This window comes from Malaclemys terrapin, chromosome 1, assembly GCF_027887155.1.
Source record: "Malaclemys terrapin pileata isolate rMalTer1 chromosome 1, rMalTer1.hap1, whole genome shotgun sequence".
In the NCBI taxonomy this organism is placed as follows: domain Eukaryota; kingdom Metazoa; phylum Chordata; order Testudines; family Emydidae; genus Malaclemys; species Malaclemys terrapin.
The window spans coordinates 2,571,423-2,589,559 of NC_071505.1; the positions used below are offsets into that span (position 1 = coordinate 2,571,423).

The 18,137-nt window shown below is 57.1% G+C and overlaps 1 protein-coding gene across 1 annotated transcript; it reads left to right on the forward strand.

The window, feature by feature from the left end:
• Nucleotides 1-515: 515 nt before the first annotated feature.
• Nucleotides 516-9,912, forward strand: PAX4 (paired box 4). The gene is made up of 10 exons (XM_054016138.1): nt 516-528; nt 1,703-1,833; nt 2,478-2,693; nt 3,912-3,975; nt 4,321-4,381; nt 5,558-5,646; nt 6,059-6,141; nt 8,537-8,606; nt 9,613-9,710; nt 9,805-9,912. The coding sequence occupies exons 1-10, from the start codon at nt 516-518 to the stop codon at nt 9,910-9,912; spliced, it is 933 nt and encodes a 310-aa protein (XP_053872113.1).
• Nucleotides 9,913-18,137: the final 8,225 nt, after the last annotated feature.

Below are 18,137 nucleotides of genomic sequence, written 5' to 3' on the forward strand. Positions count from 1 at the left end.
TGTCTCCGGCCCCTAACCGCTGACTATAACCCAAAGGGAGGTTAGTAAATGCTGTGTGCGCAGCGCCCAGCACAGTGGGGCTGGAGGGGCTCCGGCAGTACGAATGAACGGACACCAATAGGCAGGTCCGAATTCTGTTCCGGAGTTGTGGGGTCTCCTGTCTGTCTCCGCAGAGCGAGACCACCCCGTGCTGGAGAGCTGGCGGGTCACCACCTGGCAAGGAGGAGGGGCAACATTTCCAAGTGACTTAGAGGCCTAAGTCCTATTTCCGGAAGTGACTTAGGTACCCGGAAGCCTAAAGCCCCATTGATTTTCCATGAGACTGGGGCTCCTAAGTCACTTGGGAGCTTTTGAAAATTTGACTCTGTCATTGTATGTCTCTGACCCTCTGGTCTCACGTCCCTCCTGCAGCGGGGGGAGGGGGCGTCTGGAATTGCCGCCCCATCGCTCACTGAGCTGAACAACCCTCGGGAGGACGCCCCGGCACTGGGAAGCAGCGACCTGAAGCCTGAGACATGCCGCACCAAGGTGAGAACTGCTTCCCCTCCGAGTGCCGCTCCAGCTTCCAGCCCCCGCACCCCCACCCCGGGCTGCAGCGAGCCGCAGGGCGGGTGTTACGGCGGATGTGGCTTGGTGCAAAGAGGGGAAAGAGGCGAGGATGAGGGAATCCAGTCGACTCGCTTTGGCTGGAGAGGCCGGGCTAGTCCCTAGAGCGCAGGAGATGCGGCTTCTCTGAGCCTCCTTGGACTGAGAATAGAGCCGGGTCCGAAACGGCCCCCAGCAGACCTCAGAACCGCCTGAAGGGGTGCGTCCCCCCGGCTCCCCCAAGTGCGGACAGGGTGTATCCCGGGGTGGCAGAGCGCATGGTTAGGGTCACCCCTAATGCCACCCTCCACCTATGTCATGCTGTTGCTTCCCACAGCACAGGACAAGGCCAACTCTTTCGGGGGGTCCTGGCAGGCAAAACAACGACCCAGGCCCCAGACATCTGCCCCTCCATTACTGCGGTCCCCTGACCCCCACCTCGCTCCCCTCCAGCCCGCCCCGCCCCGTCTTCCGCGCCCACCAGCCACACAACCTCCCTCCCCGTCGCACCGCCTGCAAACGGCTCCTCCTGGCCCTGCCCTGCTGGCAGGTGAGGGTCGTTCCTGCCAGGGTCCCGCTCGCCCTTCCACCCTCTCCCCGGCCAGCCCCTCCTGCAGACCCACGTACACCGGCTCTCTCCGCCCTTGCCTGGGGCTCCCCTGGGATCACAAGGAGACACACGCGGATTCCTAGGTCGCTGAGATCCTCCCGGCTGGCCTCCGGCCCGGCATGTCCCCTGGGGATTCCTGCACCAAGCCCGTATCTTGTGGTGGAGCTAGGAGGGAGGGCTGGCTTAGAAAGCGGCATCCGCGCTGGATTGGAGGACGCCAGGTGACAGAGAAGCCGCCGGGTCCCTCGTCCCATTGTTCCAGGGGTTCCTTTCCCGCCCCGTTAACACTTCGCTCCTGATCTCCCTGGCCCAGCACCCGCCCCCCAGAAACCTCCTCTCCAGGGACCGGAGACAACATGCTCCTGAAATAGTCCCGCGGGCGTCCCCCTGCACCCTCCGCTCCCCTTCCCCAGCCCCCTTGTCTCCTGCTAGGCAGCCTGCGGGGGGGGGGGTCACCTCTCTGCTTGCGGGGGCCCCACGTCACCCGTCTGCCGGGCTCTTCCCCAGGGGCTGGCGGCGTGAACCAGCTGGGGGGGCTCTTCGTGAATGGCCGCCCCCTGCCCCCCTGCAAGAGGAAGAGGATCGTCCAGTTGGCGGCGAGTGGGGTGCGCGCCTGTGACATCTCGCGGAGCCTGAAGGTGGGACTCGGACCGGGGGGGCTGGGGAGGGGGGAGGAGGGGAGTTTATTCCTGAGCCCAGCACATGGGCGGAGGCTGAACCTCCCCAACGGCCAGGCCCATGCTCGGCCCCGAGGCCCCACTCCCACGTCCCGCTCTTCCCTCCCCCGCCCCCCGCTCCTCTTGCAGCCCCCGCTTCGCCTCTCCCTCCACGCGGGCCGGGGCTTGGGCTGGCCAGGGCTCCTCATGCCATGGTTGGGGGCTCAGGGCTCCTCTGGCGGGGGGGCGGGGGGGGGGGGGGGGCAGAAGGGGCGGGGCCTCAGGCAGAAGGGGCGGGGCAGGGGCGGGGCCTCAGGCAGAAGGGGCGGGGCAGAGGCTAGCCTCCCGGAATGGGGACTTCACGCCCCGCCCGTGTCCCAGCAAATCTACAGATACCAGCAGAACCCACGGGGAGGGCCTGGGGCAGCTGAGAGGAGACAAGCAGAGGCCGAAGGGCAAAAGCCACGCAGGGAAGGGCCGGGGGGAGCCTGGCAGCAGAGGGCCAAGGGAGGCTGGCAGGGAGGGTGCTGATTTACAGGGCTTGATCCCCTATTTCTCCCATCTCCTTAGGCCCCCGAGTCCCCACCCGGTGCCCCCGCCTCAGTGTCTCTCTCTCTGTGCCGCAGGTATCCAATGGCTGTGTCAGCAAGATCCTGGGCCGCTACTACCAGACAGGCGCCGTGGAGCCGAAGGCCATCGGCGGCAGCAAGCCCCGCATGGCCACCCCAGAGGTGGTGGCCCGAATCGCGCAGCTGAAGCTGGAGCACCCGTCCATCTTCGCGTGGGAGATCAGGAGGAAGCTGGGCTCCGAAGGCATCTGCGCCAGCGACCGGACGCCCAGCGTAAGCCACCGCCCGGAGAAGTCACAGAGCCCGGTCCTGGGCTGGCGCCGAGGGCTGGAACTGCAGGGCTCTGGCCCTCTGTTTCCACCCCAGGCGATGCACAGTCGGCTGGGAGCGGCTTTACTCTTGCTACTGTCTAGGGCAAGCCAAGGGTATGGGGAGGGGGCGCTCACTACCCGGACTGCCCCCTCCAGACTCGCCATCCATCGGCACTTTCTCACAGGCTCCACGGGCGAAGTGGCTGGAGGAGGGGTCAGGAGGAGATGGGACATGGCCTGCCAGATGGCGCAGCAAGGGCCTCCCACGCAGAGGGGAAGGAAGTGGGGGGAGAAGCGGACAGCGGCGGGAATGATGGGGAACTGCCCTGAGAGCAGCGGGGGGTGGCCGCTCATGCCAGGGGTGCCGTTACTGCCCCCGACACACCGTGGGGCTGGTTCTGTTGGAGACCCAAGTGGCACCACCCGTCTGCCTGTCAGGTCAATGGAATCGGCTGTGCAAAGACAGCGCCTGGCACTTCCCGAGGCCAGTGAGAGCACTGCGCGCAGGGGGCGCCCCTGGTGAAAGCCAGGCTGTTTTCTGGGAGGCTCCCCCACAATGGAGCAAATTCCCAGGGGAAATCAGGACGCCCCTCACCTGAGTGTTCCCAGAGAGAGAGGCTCACTAGCTTTCCCTCGGTGGCATCCGGTGCTATCCCCCGGGGCAGACCGCAGCGACCAATCTATCAGAAGGGCCCCAGACAGACAGAGAGAGAATAAAATGTCACCTCCAGGGTCAGATTTTCTAATCACAGAGTCTCTCCAGTTTCCATCTCTGATTTGCGGATTGTCTCGCTGCAAATATTATTATTCCATTGAAATTAAAGGGCTTTCCAGCTTTCCAGCTCCTTGGGCGCAGATGGGCGCCGTGCCTTGGGGTGGCGATTCCACAGCACGAACCCAAGCGCAGTCAGGGAAACTCAGGAGCACCGGTCCTTCTGGAGGTTCGGCTCCGAGACTGAAGCTTCGAGACTTCCACAACTCCAGGCCTGCCCGGATCTGGACCCCAGCTGCCCCACGTCTCCGTCTACACGCCCTGGGCCAAATGAAGTCAACAGAGACACTCCTGTTGACTTCACTCCCCCTGCTCTGCCCATTCAGTGGGCGAGAGCCGCTTAGCTCCAGGGTCTGACTGGGTCACTGACTCTGTCCCCAAGCGACTCCCTGCGTCTTCTTTGCCCAGGTGTCCTCCATCAACCGGGTGCTGAGGAACCTGCAAGGGGACATGCGGCTCACAGCTGACTTTGGTTTCATGATGGAGCCGTCACCACCAGGTGAGACACGCCGTGGAAAGTCCCCAGGCGCGAAGACCCTGGGGGCAACTGCAGCCAGCATGTAACAGGAACACGCTCGTAACATACATCCGTGGAGAGACACTCACGTGTACCCTCTGTCACGGAGTGAGGGGGGACACCAGGCCCTGCACCCCCGGCTTCTTGCAATTCACCAGGACTCTCAGCCAGCCAGTAAAGCAGAAGGTTTATTTAGAGGACAGGAACACAGTCCAAGACAGGTCTTGCAGACACAGACAACAGGAGCCCCCTCAATTAGGTACATCTTGGGGTCCCAGGGCCCCACAGCCCCCTTGAGAGGTCAGAGCCCTGTCTGCCTCCCAGCCCTTCCACCAGCCAGCTCTGAAACTCCCTCCCCTTTGTTCCATTTCCCAGGCAAAGGTGTCACCTGGCCTCTAACCTCTTCCTGGGTTCTCATGTTACAAGCTCAGATAGCTTCCCTCGGCCAGTCTCCCATCCCCCAATGCAGACCGTCCTAGCCACACTCCCTTCTCAGCATTCACAGACCACATTAAGAACAGTCCCAGTTCGTCACACCTCCCCACCCAACCACACACAGATTGCCACCCCCGCAGACATCTCCTCCCGTGGCCTCTATGCAGCGGGCGCTGACCTGTCCCCCAGCGATAGCGTCTGTACAACCAGAGCCCCCTCCAAGGCCCTGCTAACACAAAGCTGGTAGGTAGCAGCTCCCTCCACTCTGGGAAACGCATCAGAACGACCCACTTAGAATCATAGACTATCAGGGTTGGAAGGGACCTCAGGAGGTATCTAGTCCAACCCCCTGCTCAAAGCAGGACCAATCCCCAACTAAATCATCCCAGCCAGGGCTTTGTCAAGCCGGGCCTTAAAAACCTCTAAGGAAGGAGGTGCTGGCAGACCCATATTTTAACCCTAACCCCACAAATTCCTTCCCGCCTGCCAAGGGAAACCCCGGAGAGCAGGCGCAGGTGGCCTGGGCCAGTATCAACTGCTCTGGGTCAGCCTCTTGGGGGTCTGAGACCTCCTCCCCCTGGGACTAGCAAGCACAGCACACACCATCCCCAAGGGGTAGGGAGACTCTTCAGTCACTCGCCAGCGCCCCCTTTGGCTGGCTGGTCAGTGTCCTGGGGGATACCGCGGGCAGTCCTTGGTGGGTGGAGGGAGAGGCGCTTCTAAGGGCAGAGATCAAAGCGGGGCAAAGAAGGGGGCAACTCCAAGGGGCCCCATTGTCGTCCCCTCCAGAACGCTCCCACGGAGACATTTATTATTATTAGCACCGTATTGTGCACCGTGCATGCCGTTCTATCAGTGAACAGCTCGGGATTCTGCGTCTAGCTCCCAGCCCCATTGCTGGCCTCCCCTCCCCGCCCCCAAGGAGACCACCCCTCCCAGCATCCCTGCAGACCGTTTGAGTGGCCGCCCGAAAGGAAAGCGCCGCTCCACCCGGCGCGCTTCACTCCCCTCTCCCCTGCGCTGCAGGTTCCCCCTGGCCAGGAGAAGCCGTCAGCAAGGGCTCAGCAGAGGCGTCCGCGTCCCGGTGGCTCCCTGGGAGGAGCTCAGCGTCGGCCAGGGGACCCCCGCCGGGCGTCCAGCACCGGAACAGGACGATCTTCTCAAGCCAGCAGTCCGTGGCCTTGGAGAAAGGTGACGGGATTGAGGGCTGGGGGTGAAGCCGAGATCTGATTCTCACACACACACACACACACACACACACACACCCATGTACACTCAGGCCAGGGCTTTCCAGCTTCAGAGCATGACCCAAGCGCTGATGGACAGGGTCCGGAAGGCACGTCCCCCAGGGGCAGGTTATGCTATCATTGCCATTTCAATCGTCCTCTGGAGCAGCTGGCGCTAGTTACGGTGGGACCCCGGCTCTGAATCAGCCGGGCCATTCTCATAATCCTAAAGAGATCCCTGTTGAGATCAGTGGGGAGGAAGCATTGATGGCAGGGTGCGGCCCTGTGTTGTTGGGGAGGTGTTGACCTAGCTGTGCGTCTCTGGGGTGGTAGCTGTGGGCCAAGGCAGGATGACTTTGCTCCAAACTCCCTTCCAGAATTCCAGAGAGGGCAGTACCCCGACTCCGCTACCCGGGAGAAACTGGCCTCAGCCACCCAGCTCCCCGACACCACCATCAGGGTAAGTGGGAAAAGCCCCTGACCCCGTCCCCAAGCTGGCTCTGCGCATGCAAACCCAGGCTGGTGCCAGCTGTGTTTGCACACCTGTGCGAGTGCGAGAGCACGTGTACGTGCAGAGTAGTGTCTGATCGTGAGCAGGCCTGGGCAACACGTTTTGGCTGAGACTTTTTTCCAGTAAAAGATGCAGATTTGGCGACATCAAAACTTTTCACAAATTCAGGTCGGGTTCACCAAATAGTTCATTTCAAAAACGTAAAAAAAATCCCCTCCCCCCTGTGAAAATGTTTCATTTTGACAAGTCTGAAACAAAAACATTTGGATTGTTTGGTTGGAAATGACTTGTCGTCTCGAAATGTCCTTTATTATTTTTTCAAATTTCAAAAACATTACAAATGGCCCAAGTCGAAACACAGCCCCTTGTTCACAACTTTCCTATTTGCCGAATGTTTGGAATTTTTTATTTTCCGTCCGACCCCAAATGATATTTTTTCCGACCTTTCGAAATCGCCAGCGAACCAAATCTCTGTACTTCACGCAGCTCCCTCAGGGTTAGTGACTGTCAGTGAGCAAATGAGCGTGCGGCGAGAGTGCCGCTGCGTGTGAGCGGACGTGTCTCCGCGTGTGCGAGTGCGGGGTGCGTTCGTGGCTGTGCGTGTGGCTAAAGTAGTGAGTGTGACCAAGTGTGTGTGCGGGAGAGCGGCACAGCCGTTCCGGGACCCAGGGGAAGGCTCTGGGCGTCTCCCCAGCACCTTGGCCAGCTACCAGATGGGAGGCAGACTGCCCGGGAGCTCAGATTTCATTGCCATCTTGGTGTAACTTGCCGTCAGTCCCATGCTGGTGTGTCTAGACCGGTGCAAGGGCGCCACCCAGAGGAGAATGTGGGGGACAGCAGCTAATTTCTGAGTCTGAAGCTCTGGGTATTTTTGTCCTCCCCTTTGCTGAACCAACGGGTCCCAGACGAGGGCTGATTGGTCTCTTTGCTGGCGGATGGACTGTGGCTCTGCGGACACATATTGGCCGTGCCATGGGGGTGTCAGATCATGAGACAACAGTCACACACACACACACACACACACACCCCAGCAGGCACAGCCAGGTAGAGCACACCCTGGAAACACAAATCTCACACGCACACACATTCTCATATGTATTCTGGATGCACTTCCTAACGCCAGCTATAAATCACGGTGTCTTGGGGAATATTGAGAAAGATGACCTCTCTTAGGACCAGGCACTGGGGCGTACTGCTGCTCGCTCACCAAGCTACAAAGCATTGGCTTTGTTTGGAATAGCTCAGACAAATGACACCATCATTGTATTACACCAGCCTGCTAAGACAGCATTGCCACTACACACTGCCCAGGCTGTCACGTGACACACTCACAACCCCCTGGGAAACACACACACACACACACACACGCTGGGGCAAAGTCTCCTGGGCCTTGTGCCTGCAATAATCTTTTACCACTAAGCAAAGTGGAGGCAAAGTGTTTCTGATCTGGGTTTGTTTAGCACATCTTTGCACAGCGGTAAAAGGCCCCACCAGTGGCAAGGCAGAGACGCCAGCCTCCCCCCCCCGCCTTCTCTCTTACACACGCAGTGAGACGTGTCTCGTCTATGCCCCATTTTGCCAGGCGAGCAGCCAGCCCCGGCTTAGAAAAGACATTCCAAATTGCCAGAGTTTTGCCCTGGCACCCAGGTTCGTGGCCATTAATGCATTAGAGACCGAGCAGAGCAAAGCTTTGGGGCGGGGTGTGAGGATTTAGGGCTGTCGTCATGCGGATGCCCTATCTCCAGCCCCAAATGTTCCAAAAATCACGCGTATGGCTCCAAAAAAAAGCAGGAGATTGAAAAAAATAACTAGTTGGGGAGGGCTCTGAGTTACTTTAGAGAATTCTTTCCCAGGTGTCTGGCTGCTGGGTCTTGCCCACACGCTCAGGGTCCAACTGATCGCCAGATTTGGGGTTGGGAAGGAATTTCCCCCCGGCTCAGATTGGCAGAGAGCCTGGGGGATTTTCGCCTTCTTCTGCAACATGGGGCACGGGTCATTTGCAGATGTAAATGGGGGATTCTCTGTAACTTGACATCTTTAACCCGTGGTTTGAGGACGGCAGTAACTCAGCCAGAGCGTAGGGGTTTGTTATAGGAGTGGGTGGGTGAGATTCTGTGGCCTGCGATGTGCAGGAGGTCAAACTAGATGATCATGATGGTCCCTTCTGGCCTTAACGTCTGTGAGTCTATGAGTTTCCTTTTTCGTTGCCTTCTGGGTTTGGAGCCTTTAGGGGCCACGTCGTCCAGCTTTTCATGAGTGTTTGGGTGCACCCAGCCTGGAAGGGTGCAGCGGCTCATTGGGGGATTGGGGCAGGTCACTGACCGTCTCCCTTCTCCTGTGCTAGGTTTGGTTTTCAAACCGAAGAGCCAAATGGAGACGAGAGGCAAAGCTGAAGCTGGAGACTGACGGTGCAGGTGACAATCTCCGTGCATTGCTGCATTGTGACGCTCCCAAGGGAGCTTTGGCAGTCCTGTCCCCTCCGTGCACCTCCTCTCTCCCCGAGTCAAATGCTCTGGTCTGGAAGCAGCCTGTAGACAGCTGCCCAGACACCCCCAGGCAGTCTCTGATGGGCAGCAATGTCATTTATATCATCTGTCCATCCCATCTCGCTCTGCCCATGCAATTCAACCCTTCACTGCCGCTGGCATCTGGGACTGGTTCAGCCAATACATTATCATTTCATTTTCAACCTCTAGGAAAACCTTCTCCCCTTCAAATTCTTGGGCAGCCGCCTGGGCTGGGTTCAGTACAGCTGCCACCTTCACGGGCGCCCCCGCAGTGCCAATACCAGCTCTCCACGGATGCCCAAGCTCTGGGTTAGACATTGGAGAAGACTCTAAGTACTCTAAGGCTAGTGAAGCACAGGAATATCTCACCGAGGGAGGCCGTGCAAGCCCTCTTTTAAGAACAGATCAGCCAAACACCTGTCAGGGATGAGTTACATGTATTTGGGCCTGCCTCAGCAAAGTGGGGGGAAAGGGGTGGACTTGATTCCTTAAGGTCCCTTCCAGCCGTTTGTAGGATTCATACCTACGAAGATTGTTCTGTGGCGCTCTATGAGATTCTTGCCCCGGAAGTTAGTAGAGAGATGCCAAGATCATTTTTAATAAGGAAGTTGGAGAAGGGATCCAGGAGTCAGGACGCCTGGTTCTATTCCCAGCTCCAGGAAGGAGTGTGAGCTAGTGGCTGAAACAAGGGACTGGGAGTCAGGACTCCTGGGTTCTGTTCACGGCTCTGTGGCTGACGTGCTGTGTGATCTTGGGCAAGTCACTTCACTTCTCTGCGCCCCGGTTATGAAATGGAGGTGATGACTTTCCCCGGTGGACGGGGTGGCTATGAGGCTCGTGAATGTTTGTAAAGCACATGGCAGCCATCGCTAGCGAAGCATCCATACGATATTCTCTTCCTTGCCTCGCCCAGGGTCGTGGTGTGACTGGATTCTGTCCCCCTTTGCACCAACTCCCCAGGCCTTTGCTGCTTTTCATCCATCCTCAATGACTGACACCATCTCCACACAGGTAGGCAGTGTGCCCAGATCTCCCCCTGGGCCAGCTCTGCCTGGGAGGCTAACCCTAGACCCAGGGTTTTTCCCGTTTCCGGTGTAATCCCCAGGCTTCCCCTCTGCCCGCCAGACCCACGCCATCAGCCAGCAACGGGGCTCTGACCCTTCTCCCAGGGGATGATCCCGGCTGGATCCACCCCGTCAGGACGGTGGATTAGAGTATAGCAAACTAAGACCCCATGAGTTCTGAATGGGCGCGTCCACACGGGCGTTTAATGCACTTTAACATCACAGCGTTAGTTAATGCATTTTAACTCTCTGGAGGGCTCCCACGTAGACGAGTCCTGAAGGAGCAAAGCAGCTGGATTCCTGTGAGAGAGGAGCTGGCCTGGAGCAGGCTGGGGCCCTGAGTCTGGAGTGTCCCATCAAGCATGGCCTTGCTCCTAGCGGGGTGCTGGTGGCCGCTGCCCAGCGATGTTCTCTGGGTGACCTTCCCAGTGGGTGATGTCTCTCTCCTTTCTGCTCCCCTCACAGCACCTGGCTGCCTCCCCAGACACCCCCAGCTTCACTGTCTACCCGGGGACCTCCCAGCCACTGCATCTGAGCACCTCTCCGCCCGGCGCTTGGGAAGAGCCTTGCTGTGGTAAGTGGGGCTGGACGACTCCAGGCCTGGCTCCTGCACCGCGTGGTTTCCACAGCGTCCCCGGCTCAGCCCGTGGGGTAATAGGACCAGGGACGTCTGTCCTCCACTGCTCCATGGGAGGGGGTGGATAGCTCAGAGAGGGCACAGATGAGTAACCCAGAGGGAGAGCACCCCACAAGGCTCCAGTGACAGGGGAGAAGGAGTGAAGTCCCCCTCTTTCCCTCCTCTGGAGACTCCATCTCAGGCAGAAAGAAGACCTCAGGGGTGGGGAGGAGACAGGCAGGGCACCTGGGGGAGGGGATCCCAGGACAGCCCCCACCCATCACTGCCATGTGCACCCAGCTCTGAAGGCCTCTCCTCCAGGGATGCCCCCAGCTCCAGGCTCACTGGGGATTCACCCAACCCCAGTTAGAAGGGGAAGAACCAAATGACATGGGCCTGGCTGATCCTTTGTTCTTTCGCTGCAGGGCTGGCTCCCGGGAGCACTCTGCCTCCAGCTTCTTGGAGGCCAGCTCTGGCCCTCCCTCCCTTGGACGCCTCACCCTTCTCTCTCCCCGGCAGTGCCCCACAAGTCTCCTTCTCTCTGCCGCCCAGTGCCACAGTGATGGCCCCCTTGCACCCTCCTACTCCCCCTCTGCTGTCCAGAGCCCAGTTCCTCTCCGAGGATCGGACGCCTGGGTTCCATCCCCGCAACCCCGGCTCAGCAGCAGCCTTTGGACACTTCCACTCCAGGCTTCAGGGCTTATGATGTTTCCCTGGTGTACTTGGAAGGCAGGAGGCCCCAAAGATGGGCTGCCCTGCCCCTTGTTGACTTGCAGCCGGGCGGGAGCCCACATAACCCCGTTGTCTAAACCATTCCCTAAGCGGAAATCTGACGCTGAACCTGGGCTCAAGGCGTCTAAGCAACTTCATGGCCCCAATGCTGCTGATTGTCATTAGAGATGTACCTCCCCATCGCTGAGAGCTGCCCTCTACCCCGGAGAACACTCAGCTGTTAGACCCCTCCCCATCAGCACGCACTCCCGCAGCCATGGGAGGATGGGCCACAGCCCCTGGGGCTCTTGGCCGGGCTCTCAGATGGGGCCCAAGCACAGAGATAGGGTTTTCCTTAATGAACCACCCTGTCAGGGAGTGTGGGGGGACACAAGGCCCTGCACCCCCGGCTTCCTGCGATTCACCATGGCTCTTAGCCAGCCAGTAAAGCAGAAGGTTTATTTAGAAGACAGGAATATAGTCCAAGCTAGGTCTTGCAGGCACAGACAACAGGAGTGCATCTGTGGGGTGATGAAGTGCATCTTGGGGTCCCAGGGCACCACAGCCCCCTGGGCGGGGGGTCAGAGCCCCATCTGCCTGCCAGCCATTCCACTAGCCAGCTCCTGAAACTCCCTCCCCAGCCTTTGTTCAGTTTCCCGGACAAAGATGTCACCTGGCCTCTAACCCCTTCCTGGGTTCTCACGTTACATGCTCAGGTATTCTCCCTCACGGCCAGTCTCCCCTCCCCCAATGCAGACCATCCTAGCCACACTCCCCTGCCTTCCCAGCCAACACTCCCCACTCAGCATTCACAGATCACACTAAGAACAGTCTCAGTTCGTCACACCCGCGTTGTGAAGTGGGGAAGAGCGAGCCCACAGCCCGTTGTGGAACATAGCAAGCTGGACTTGATTTCACACAAAGCTCTCTGGGAGTGGGGAAAAGGGGGACCCGGAGCAAGGACGTGGGAGCAGGAGAACAGCAGAATGAGGACCCTGGTCTGCATTTTCTGCCAGTGCATGGGCCGTGGGTGGTTTGTGTCTTCATTCTCCTCTTCACCACTTCCCTTATCTTGGCCACAGCTTCCACAACCGGGCCAGAAGGGCAAAAAACAACCATCTCCTGAATGGGGTGTGATGCAGCTCATCACCTCCTAGAGCCCTCCCCCCCCAAGCCATGGTGCGCCCCCCACCCCCACCATCCTCATAGCTATTCCCTTGGGAGTCCATCAGCCAGACACACCCCAGCACCTCGGCGGCCGTTTCTCTAACGCTCCGAGTGCCACAGCCACAAACTGCAGTATGTCCCAGGGTGGCTGAGGTGGAATACATTAGGGTACAGACGCCTGCACTCCTCCATGGCTTCACGGGCACTTGCGCCTCAGCTTGTGATGTGCTGGGGGGACCAAACAAACGTCTCGGAGACACCTATACACACAGCTAACGAGCTGGCTCTTTGATACCTCCGGAGACCCTGGTTTGAGTTTTCCCTCCCACTCTCTGAGCAGATCCACGCGTCTATGCTCTCAAACCACAGGGACATCAGAATCCCCACCCCAGGTCAGACCGGCGTCCAGCCAGCCCGTACCCTCTCTCTGTCAGAGGCCAGCACCAGCTGCTTCAGACAAAGGTGCAAAGATCCCAGTGGGCAGTGAGACTGGGATTCCCAATGGGTTTATCTGTATCTCACCTGTGTGAGGCAGGGCAGTGCTATTATCCCCATGGTACAGCTGGGAAACTGAGGCACAGAGAGACTAAGTGACTTGCCCACGGTCATACAGGATCATAGAATATCAGGGTTGGAAGGGACCTCAGGAGGTCATCTAGTCCAACCCCCTGCTCAAAGCAGGATGTCTGCCGTGGAGCAGGGAATTGTCCTAGACTAGTATCCTAGCCACTGGCCCATCCTCCCTCTTCTTGGGGTTTCCAGATGTTCGCAGTGTTCGTCTAACTGCTAATACTGGAGTTTTGACCTTGACTTCAACCACAGCAGTTAGGCCAGGACCAAGCACTTTTGGAAATCCCCTTTACAGATTATCCAGCACACAAGGGACGTTTCTTCCCAGGCCCACTTAGTTTAGGGCCTGACCCGACGCATGAGGGTCTAGATCCTTGATAGATGTTTTATCCTCTCTGGGGAGGACCTTCTTAGCCATACGAATGTCTGATCCTTTTGTTAATAATCCTGCTAAGCCCCGTTCTAAGCCTTGTTATGCAAGGTACCGGAGACAATAAATTGTGAAGTAGGTTTGATAATCACTTGCTGTGACCCACCGCACGGACATCAGGTTACGCGTCACATTCCAGGAACTCTAGTTGCAACCACTGAAGGCTGGCTCCTACACAGCCCCTAGGTCTGGATTCCCAGCAGCCCTCCCCCAGAAGAAGACCTGTTTTCCCCTTTCCTCCCACTCCAGATCTGAAGGCTGGGTGCACCAAGCACCCCGCTCATCTGACAGTTCCTCCAGCCCTTGGCCATGGCATGGTAGCCGGTGCTGTCCCAGCATGATTTATTATTTGTTTCCAGGACAAAGGCAGGAGAAGAAAGAGAAGGTGTCGGAGATGGATAAGCATGCACCTTAAAGGGCACCTGACTTGTGAATGGGAACCTACCCTGGCAGCCAGTACCACACACCTGGGGAGGGAACAGAGCCCAGAAGTAGTTTTGGCTTGATGCAGCCATTACTGATATTCTCTGGCCTGTGCTTTGCAGGAGGTCAGATTAAGTGATCACAATGATCCCTTCCGGCCCATACAATAGGTGATTCTATGAAATCCGGGGGCAGGAGCACGCTGAGGTTATTAAAAAACAAAAAACACCTTGTGACCATAGCACCTTCCACCCAACAATCCCAACCGTTAACGGCTGGTCCCCCCAGAACAATGGAACTTCCCACCCTGTTACAGGTGGAGAAAACGAAGCACAAAGAGCGGATGTGAGTGGATGAGGTCAGACAGGAAGCCAGGACTAGAACTCCATTCTCCTGCGCTGGTACCTCAGCCATGAGACCCTCCTCCACCCAAACTCCATTCTCCTGCGCTTCTACCTCAGCCATGAGACCCTCCTCCCCCCTCCCCGACCACCCAAACGCCATTCTCCTGTCTCCTATCCTTGTACCTCAGCCATGGGACCCTCCTCCCCCTCCCCACCCCAAAGTCCTGCACTTCTACCTAGGCCATGAGACCCTCCTCCACCCAAACTCCATTCTCCTGCGCTTCTACCTCAGCCATGAGACCCTCCTCCCCCCTCCCCCACCACCCAAACACCATTCTCCTGTCTCCTATCCTTGTACCTCAGCCATGAGACCTTCCTCCACCCCCACCCCCACAATTCTCCTGCGCTTCTACCTCAGCCATGAGACCCTCTTCCCCCACCCTCACCCTCCATTTTCCTGAGCTCGTACCTCAGCCATGAGACCCTCCTCCCCCTCCTCACCCCAACTTCACCCTCACCCTCCCCCACCCCCACCATTCTCCTGCGCTTCTACCTCAGCCATGAGACCCTCCTCCCTATCCCTCTCCCTCTCCCCCTCCCCCCTCAAACTCCATTCTCCTGCGTTTCTACCTCAGCCATGAGACCCTCCTGCTCCTTCCCCTCCCTCTCCCCTCCACCTCCCTCTTCCACACACCCCTAAACTCCATTCTCCTGCGCTTGTACCTCAGCCATGAGACCCTCCCTCACCACCCATCACCCACACTCCATTCTCCTGTCTCTGACCCTTATTCCTCAGCATGTCCAGTGACAGGTGGGGAGCTGAGCGGGCCTCCGTGCTATAGCATCACTTGGCCAGGAATCAAGGATGCTGCAATGCCACAGATCGTAGGGTCTCGCGTTCTGCCACACAGGAGATCCAGGCTCAGTTTCTGGGCGGGTCAGCAGGTGCTGGGCATGCAGAAAGTCCTACCCACCATACTGTGTGAGGGCTCTAGAACGCCATGGGGGGATCCTGGGTTTGGTTCCTGCGCCAATGTGGTCTGATGAGCAGGGGGGTGAGCACAGGCCGATCTCACTAACGCCAATGGAGGGGTTCAGCACCTTGGACAGTCAGGCCTTAGCAGTCTGGGCGGGCAGGGAGAGAAGGCTGTTGAGGCCCAGAGGGAAGGGACTAGACAAGTGTCATGTGACCTTTACAGTAACCCCAGACAGCAAATGTGAAAAATTGGGACAGGGGGGTGGGAGGGAATAGGAGCCTATATAAGAAAAAGACCCAAAATCAGGACTGTCCTTATGAAATTGGGACATCTGGTCACCCTATGGAAGAGCAGCATCACTAAGGCTGGGAAAGGTCAGCGCCCCTCCCAGCCAGGTGCAGTGCATTGCTACATAGCTTGAAGCACATGGGTGGGTTTCTTTGCTGGGGGGCCTGACCTCTGAAGCACTAGACCTTTCGATTCTCTTTCCCAGTGCCCCTCCTGCTGCCCTGCCCTGGCGAATAACAGATACCTCGTCTCCCCTTGGCGATGATGCCCACGAAGACTACAGGTCCCCGGATCCTTTTTCCATGCTGGAACCTGCAGCCTCTGTGGGCCACGCCTCAGGGTACCATTCAAGGGGGGGGCAGCTGCCCTCTGCTCTGTTTCATACAGATTGGGCACCGGCTGTGGACACCCGGCAGGTTATCCAGGCGGCCCTCGGCCACGCAGCTTGGCTTAAGGCGCTCTCGCTCCCCCATCGCGTTTGGTTGCTGAGCTGTGCTGCTAACCCAAGTGCAGAGAGAGTCACGTCCAGTGCGCACAAGCTGCTGAGTATTATTGGGCAATCCAGGAGCCGCGGGGAACGGTGACGTGCTGGATGGAGTTTTTCATCCCGCACAGCGCTCAGCCTCTCCGATGCCACACCCTCATTCTTCCCAGGGGGCTCCAGTGCCCAGCGGCCTCCGCCCCACCTAGCAGGAGGCAAAACGAATCCATCAGCCCCCCTACACTCTAGCACTCAGAAGAAGAGATGAAAAAAAAGAGGTGGAGGCCCTTAGCCAGCCAGAATACGGAAAGTGTTTGACTCAGACAACATGTTGCATTAGTAAAAGTGGAACGTGTTCCTCTGTAGACGGAAGCGAAGATCTTGGTGTAAGTTAGAACTGTTCCATTGAAGTCAACGGTCCTGTGTTGATTGGTGGCAGATGAGGGTCTGGCCCCCCTCGGGCATGACTCCATTAGAAGTTAGAGCCAGGAGAGCCCATACACTCCACCAGCCCAGGGGCCATGGCTGGACGGCCCCATTTTCCCGTGCTTTTGTGCCAGGCTGGTTTTAAATGCCCCCAACTGGAGCGAGTTGAATTTTTTCCAAACAAAAAGATTTTTCATAGGGGAAAAAAAAACATCCTGTTATCAAAAACAAACATTTTCACAACAAACAGGCAGACAATATCATTCACATTTGTCACTGTTCACAGAAAGTTTTGCTTCATTTTTAAAGAATCATCAAAGATGGTGTTATCGAAAGGTTTTGTTTATCAAAAATCACCCGGCTGGGTCTCCCCTGAGGGAGCAGAAGGGGTCAAGTGGGCATCTTAGGAACAGGATTTTGGGGAGAGGAGTGGAAGCGTTGGAATTGGCACAAAGGGGTTGGTGGAGACATCAGCCGGAAGAACGTAGTGCCAGTGACAGGTGCCAGACCGACAGCACCTGCAAACTGACATGCTAAATCCATGAACAATGACAGCACAGGCCTGAAGGAGCCACCCCTAGCAGCATTCAGGCTTTGGCTTCCCCACGGACCCTGGTGGCTTTTGTGACGTGTAGACAAGAACTCATGCCGGCCACAGAATAGTTGTAATTTTCAGTCGTTACTAACCTAGCCTGGATTAGAACCAACCATTTGGCACCAAAAGACTCTTTAGGGCATTCCCCGTTCGCTTAGCCACCACTTCATTTGAGGCTCTCCACTAAGACTTAGCAGGAGTGTTTGTGGCAGGTGGGGGAAGAAGGGGGTTGTCCTGTCCTCTGAGACCCCTACCGGACTCCAGCTGGATATTATTAAATATTTGTCTTAGTGCTTAGAGCCCCAGCGATGGATCAGAAACACACTGTGCTAGGCGATATACAGACACACAACAAAAAGGCAGATTTCACAGGGGTAGCCATGTTCGTCTGTATCAGCAAAAACAACGAGGAGTCCTTGTGGCACCTTAGAGACTAACAAATTTATTTGGGCATAAGCTTTCGTGGGCTAAAACCCACTGTGGGTCACTACAAAAACTAATTTCCCCCTGCTGATACTCACACCTTCTTTTCAACTGTTTGAAATGAGCCACCTTGATTACATTGGCCTCATTAGCACTACAAAAGGGATTTTTCCTCCCTTGGTATTCACCCTTTCTTGTCAACTGTTGAGAATAGCCCACTTCCATCTTAATTGAATTGGCTCATTAGAACTGACCTCCCCACTTAAAGAACAGGAGTACTTGTGGCACCTTAGAGACTAACAAATTTATTAGAGCATAAGCTTTCGTGGGCTACAACCCACTTCTTCAGATGCATACAGAGTGGAATAAATATTGAGGAGATATATAACCTCCCCACTTAGAATCATAGAATATCAGGGTTGGAAGGGACCTCAGGAGGTCATCCAATTCAACCCCCTGCTCAAAGCAGGACCAATTCCCAACTAAATCATCCCAGCCAGGGCTTTGTCAAGCCTGACCTTAAAAACCTCTAAGGAAGGAGATTCCACCACCTCCCTAGGTAACCCATTCCAGTGCCACCACCCTCCTAGTGAAAAAGTTTTTCCTAATATCCAACCTAACCCACCCCACTGCAACTTGAGACCATTACTCCTTGTTCTGTCATCTGGTACCACTGAGAACAGCCGAGCTCCATCCTCTTTGAAACCCCCCTTCAGGTAGTTGAAAGAAGCTATCAAATCCCTCCTCATTCTTCTCTTCTGCAGACTAAACAATCCCAGTTCCCTCAGCCTCTCCTCATAAGTCATGTGCTCCAGCCCCCTAATCATTTTTGTTGCCCTCCACTGGACTCTTTCCAGTTTTTCCACATCCTTCTTGTAGTGTGGGGCCCAAAACTGGACACAGTACTCCAGATGAGGCCTCAC

Bases quoted from the DNA above. Each gene is read 5' to 3' on its own strand.
- PAX4 (XM_054016138.1), top strand. The intron at 1,834-2,477 runs GTGGGACTCGGA...TCTGTGCCGCAG, and splicing joins ACATCTCGCGGAGCCTGAAG to GTATCCAATGGCTGTGTCAG. The intron at 6,142-8,536 runs GTAAGTGGGAAA...CTCCTGTGCTAG, and splicing joins TCCCCGACACCACCATCAGG to GTTTGGTTTTCAAACCGAAG.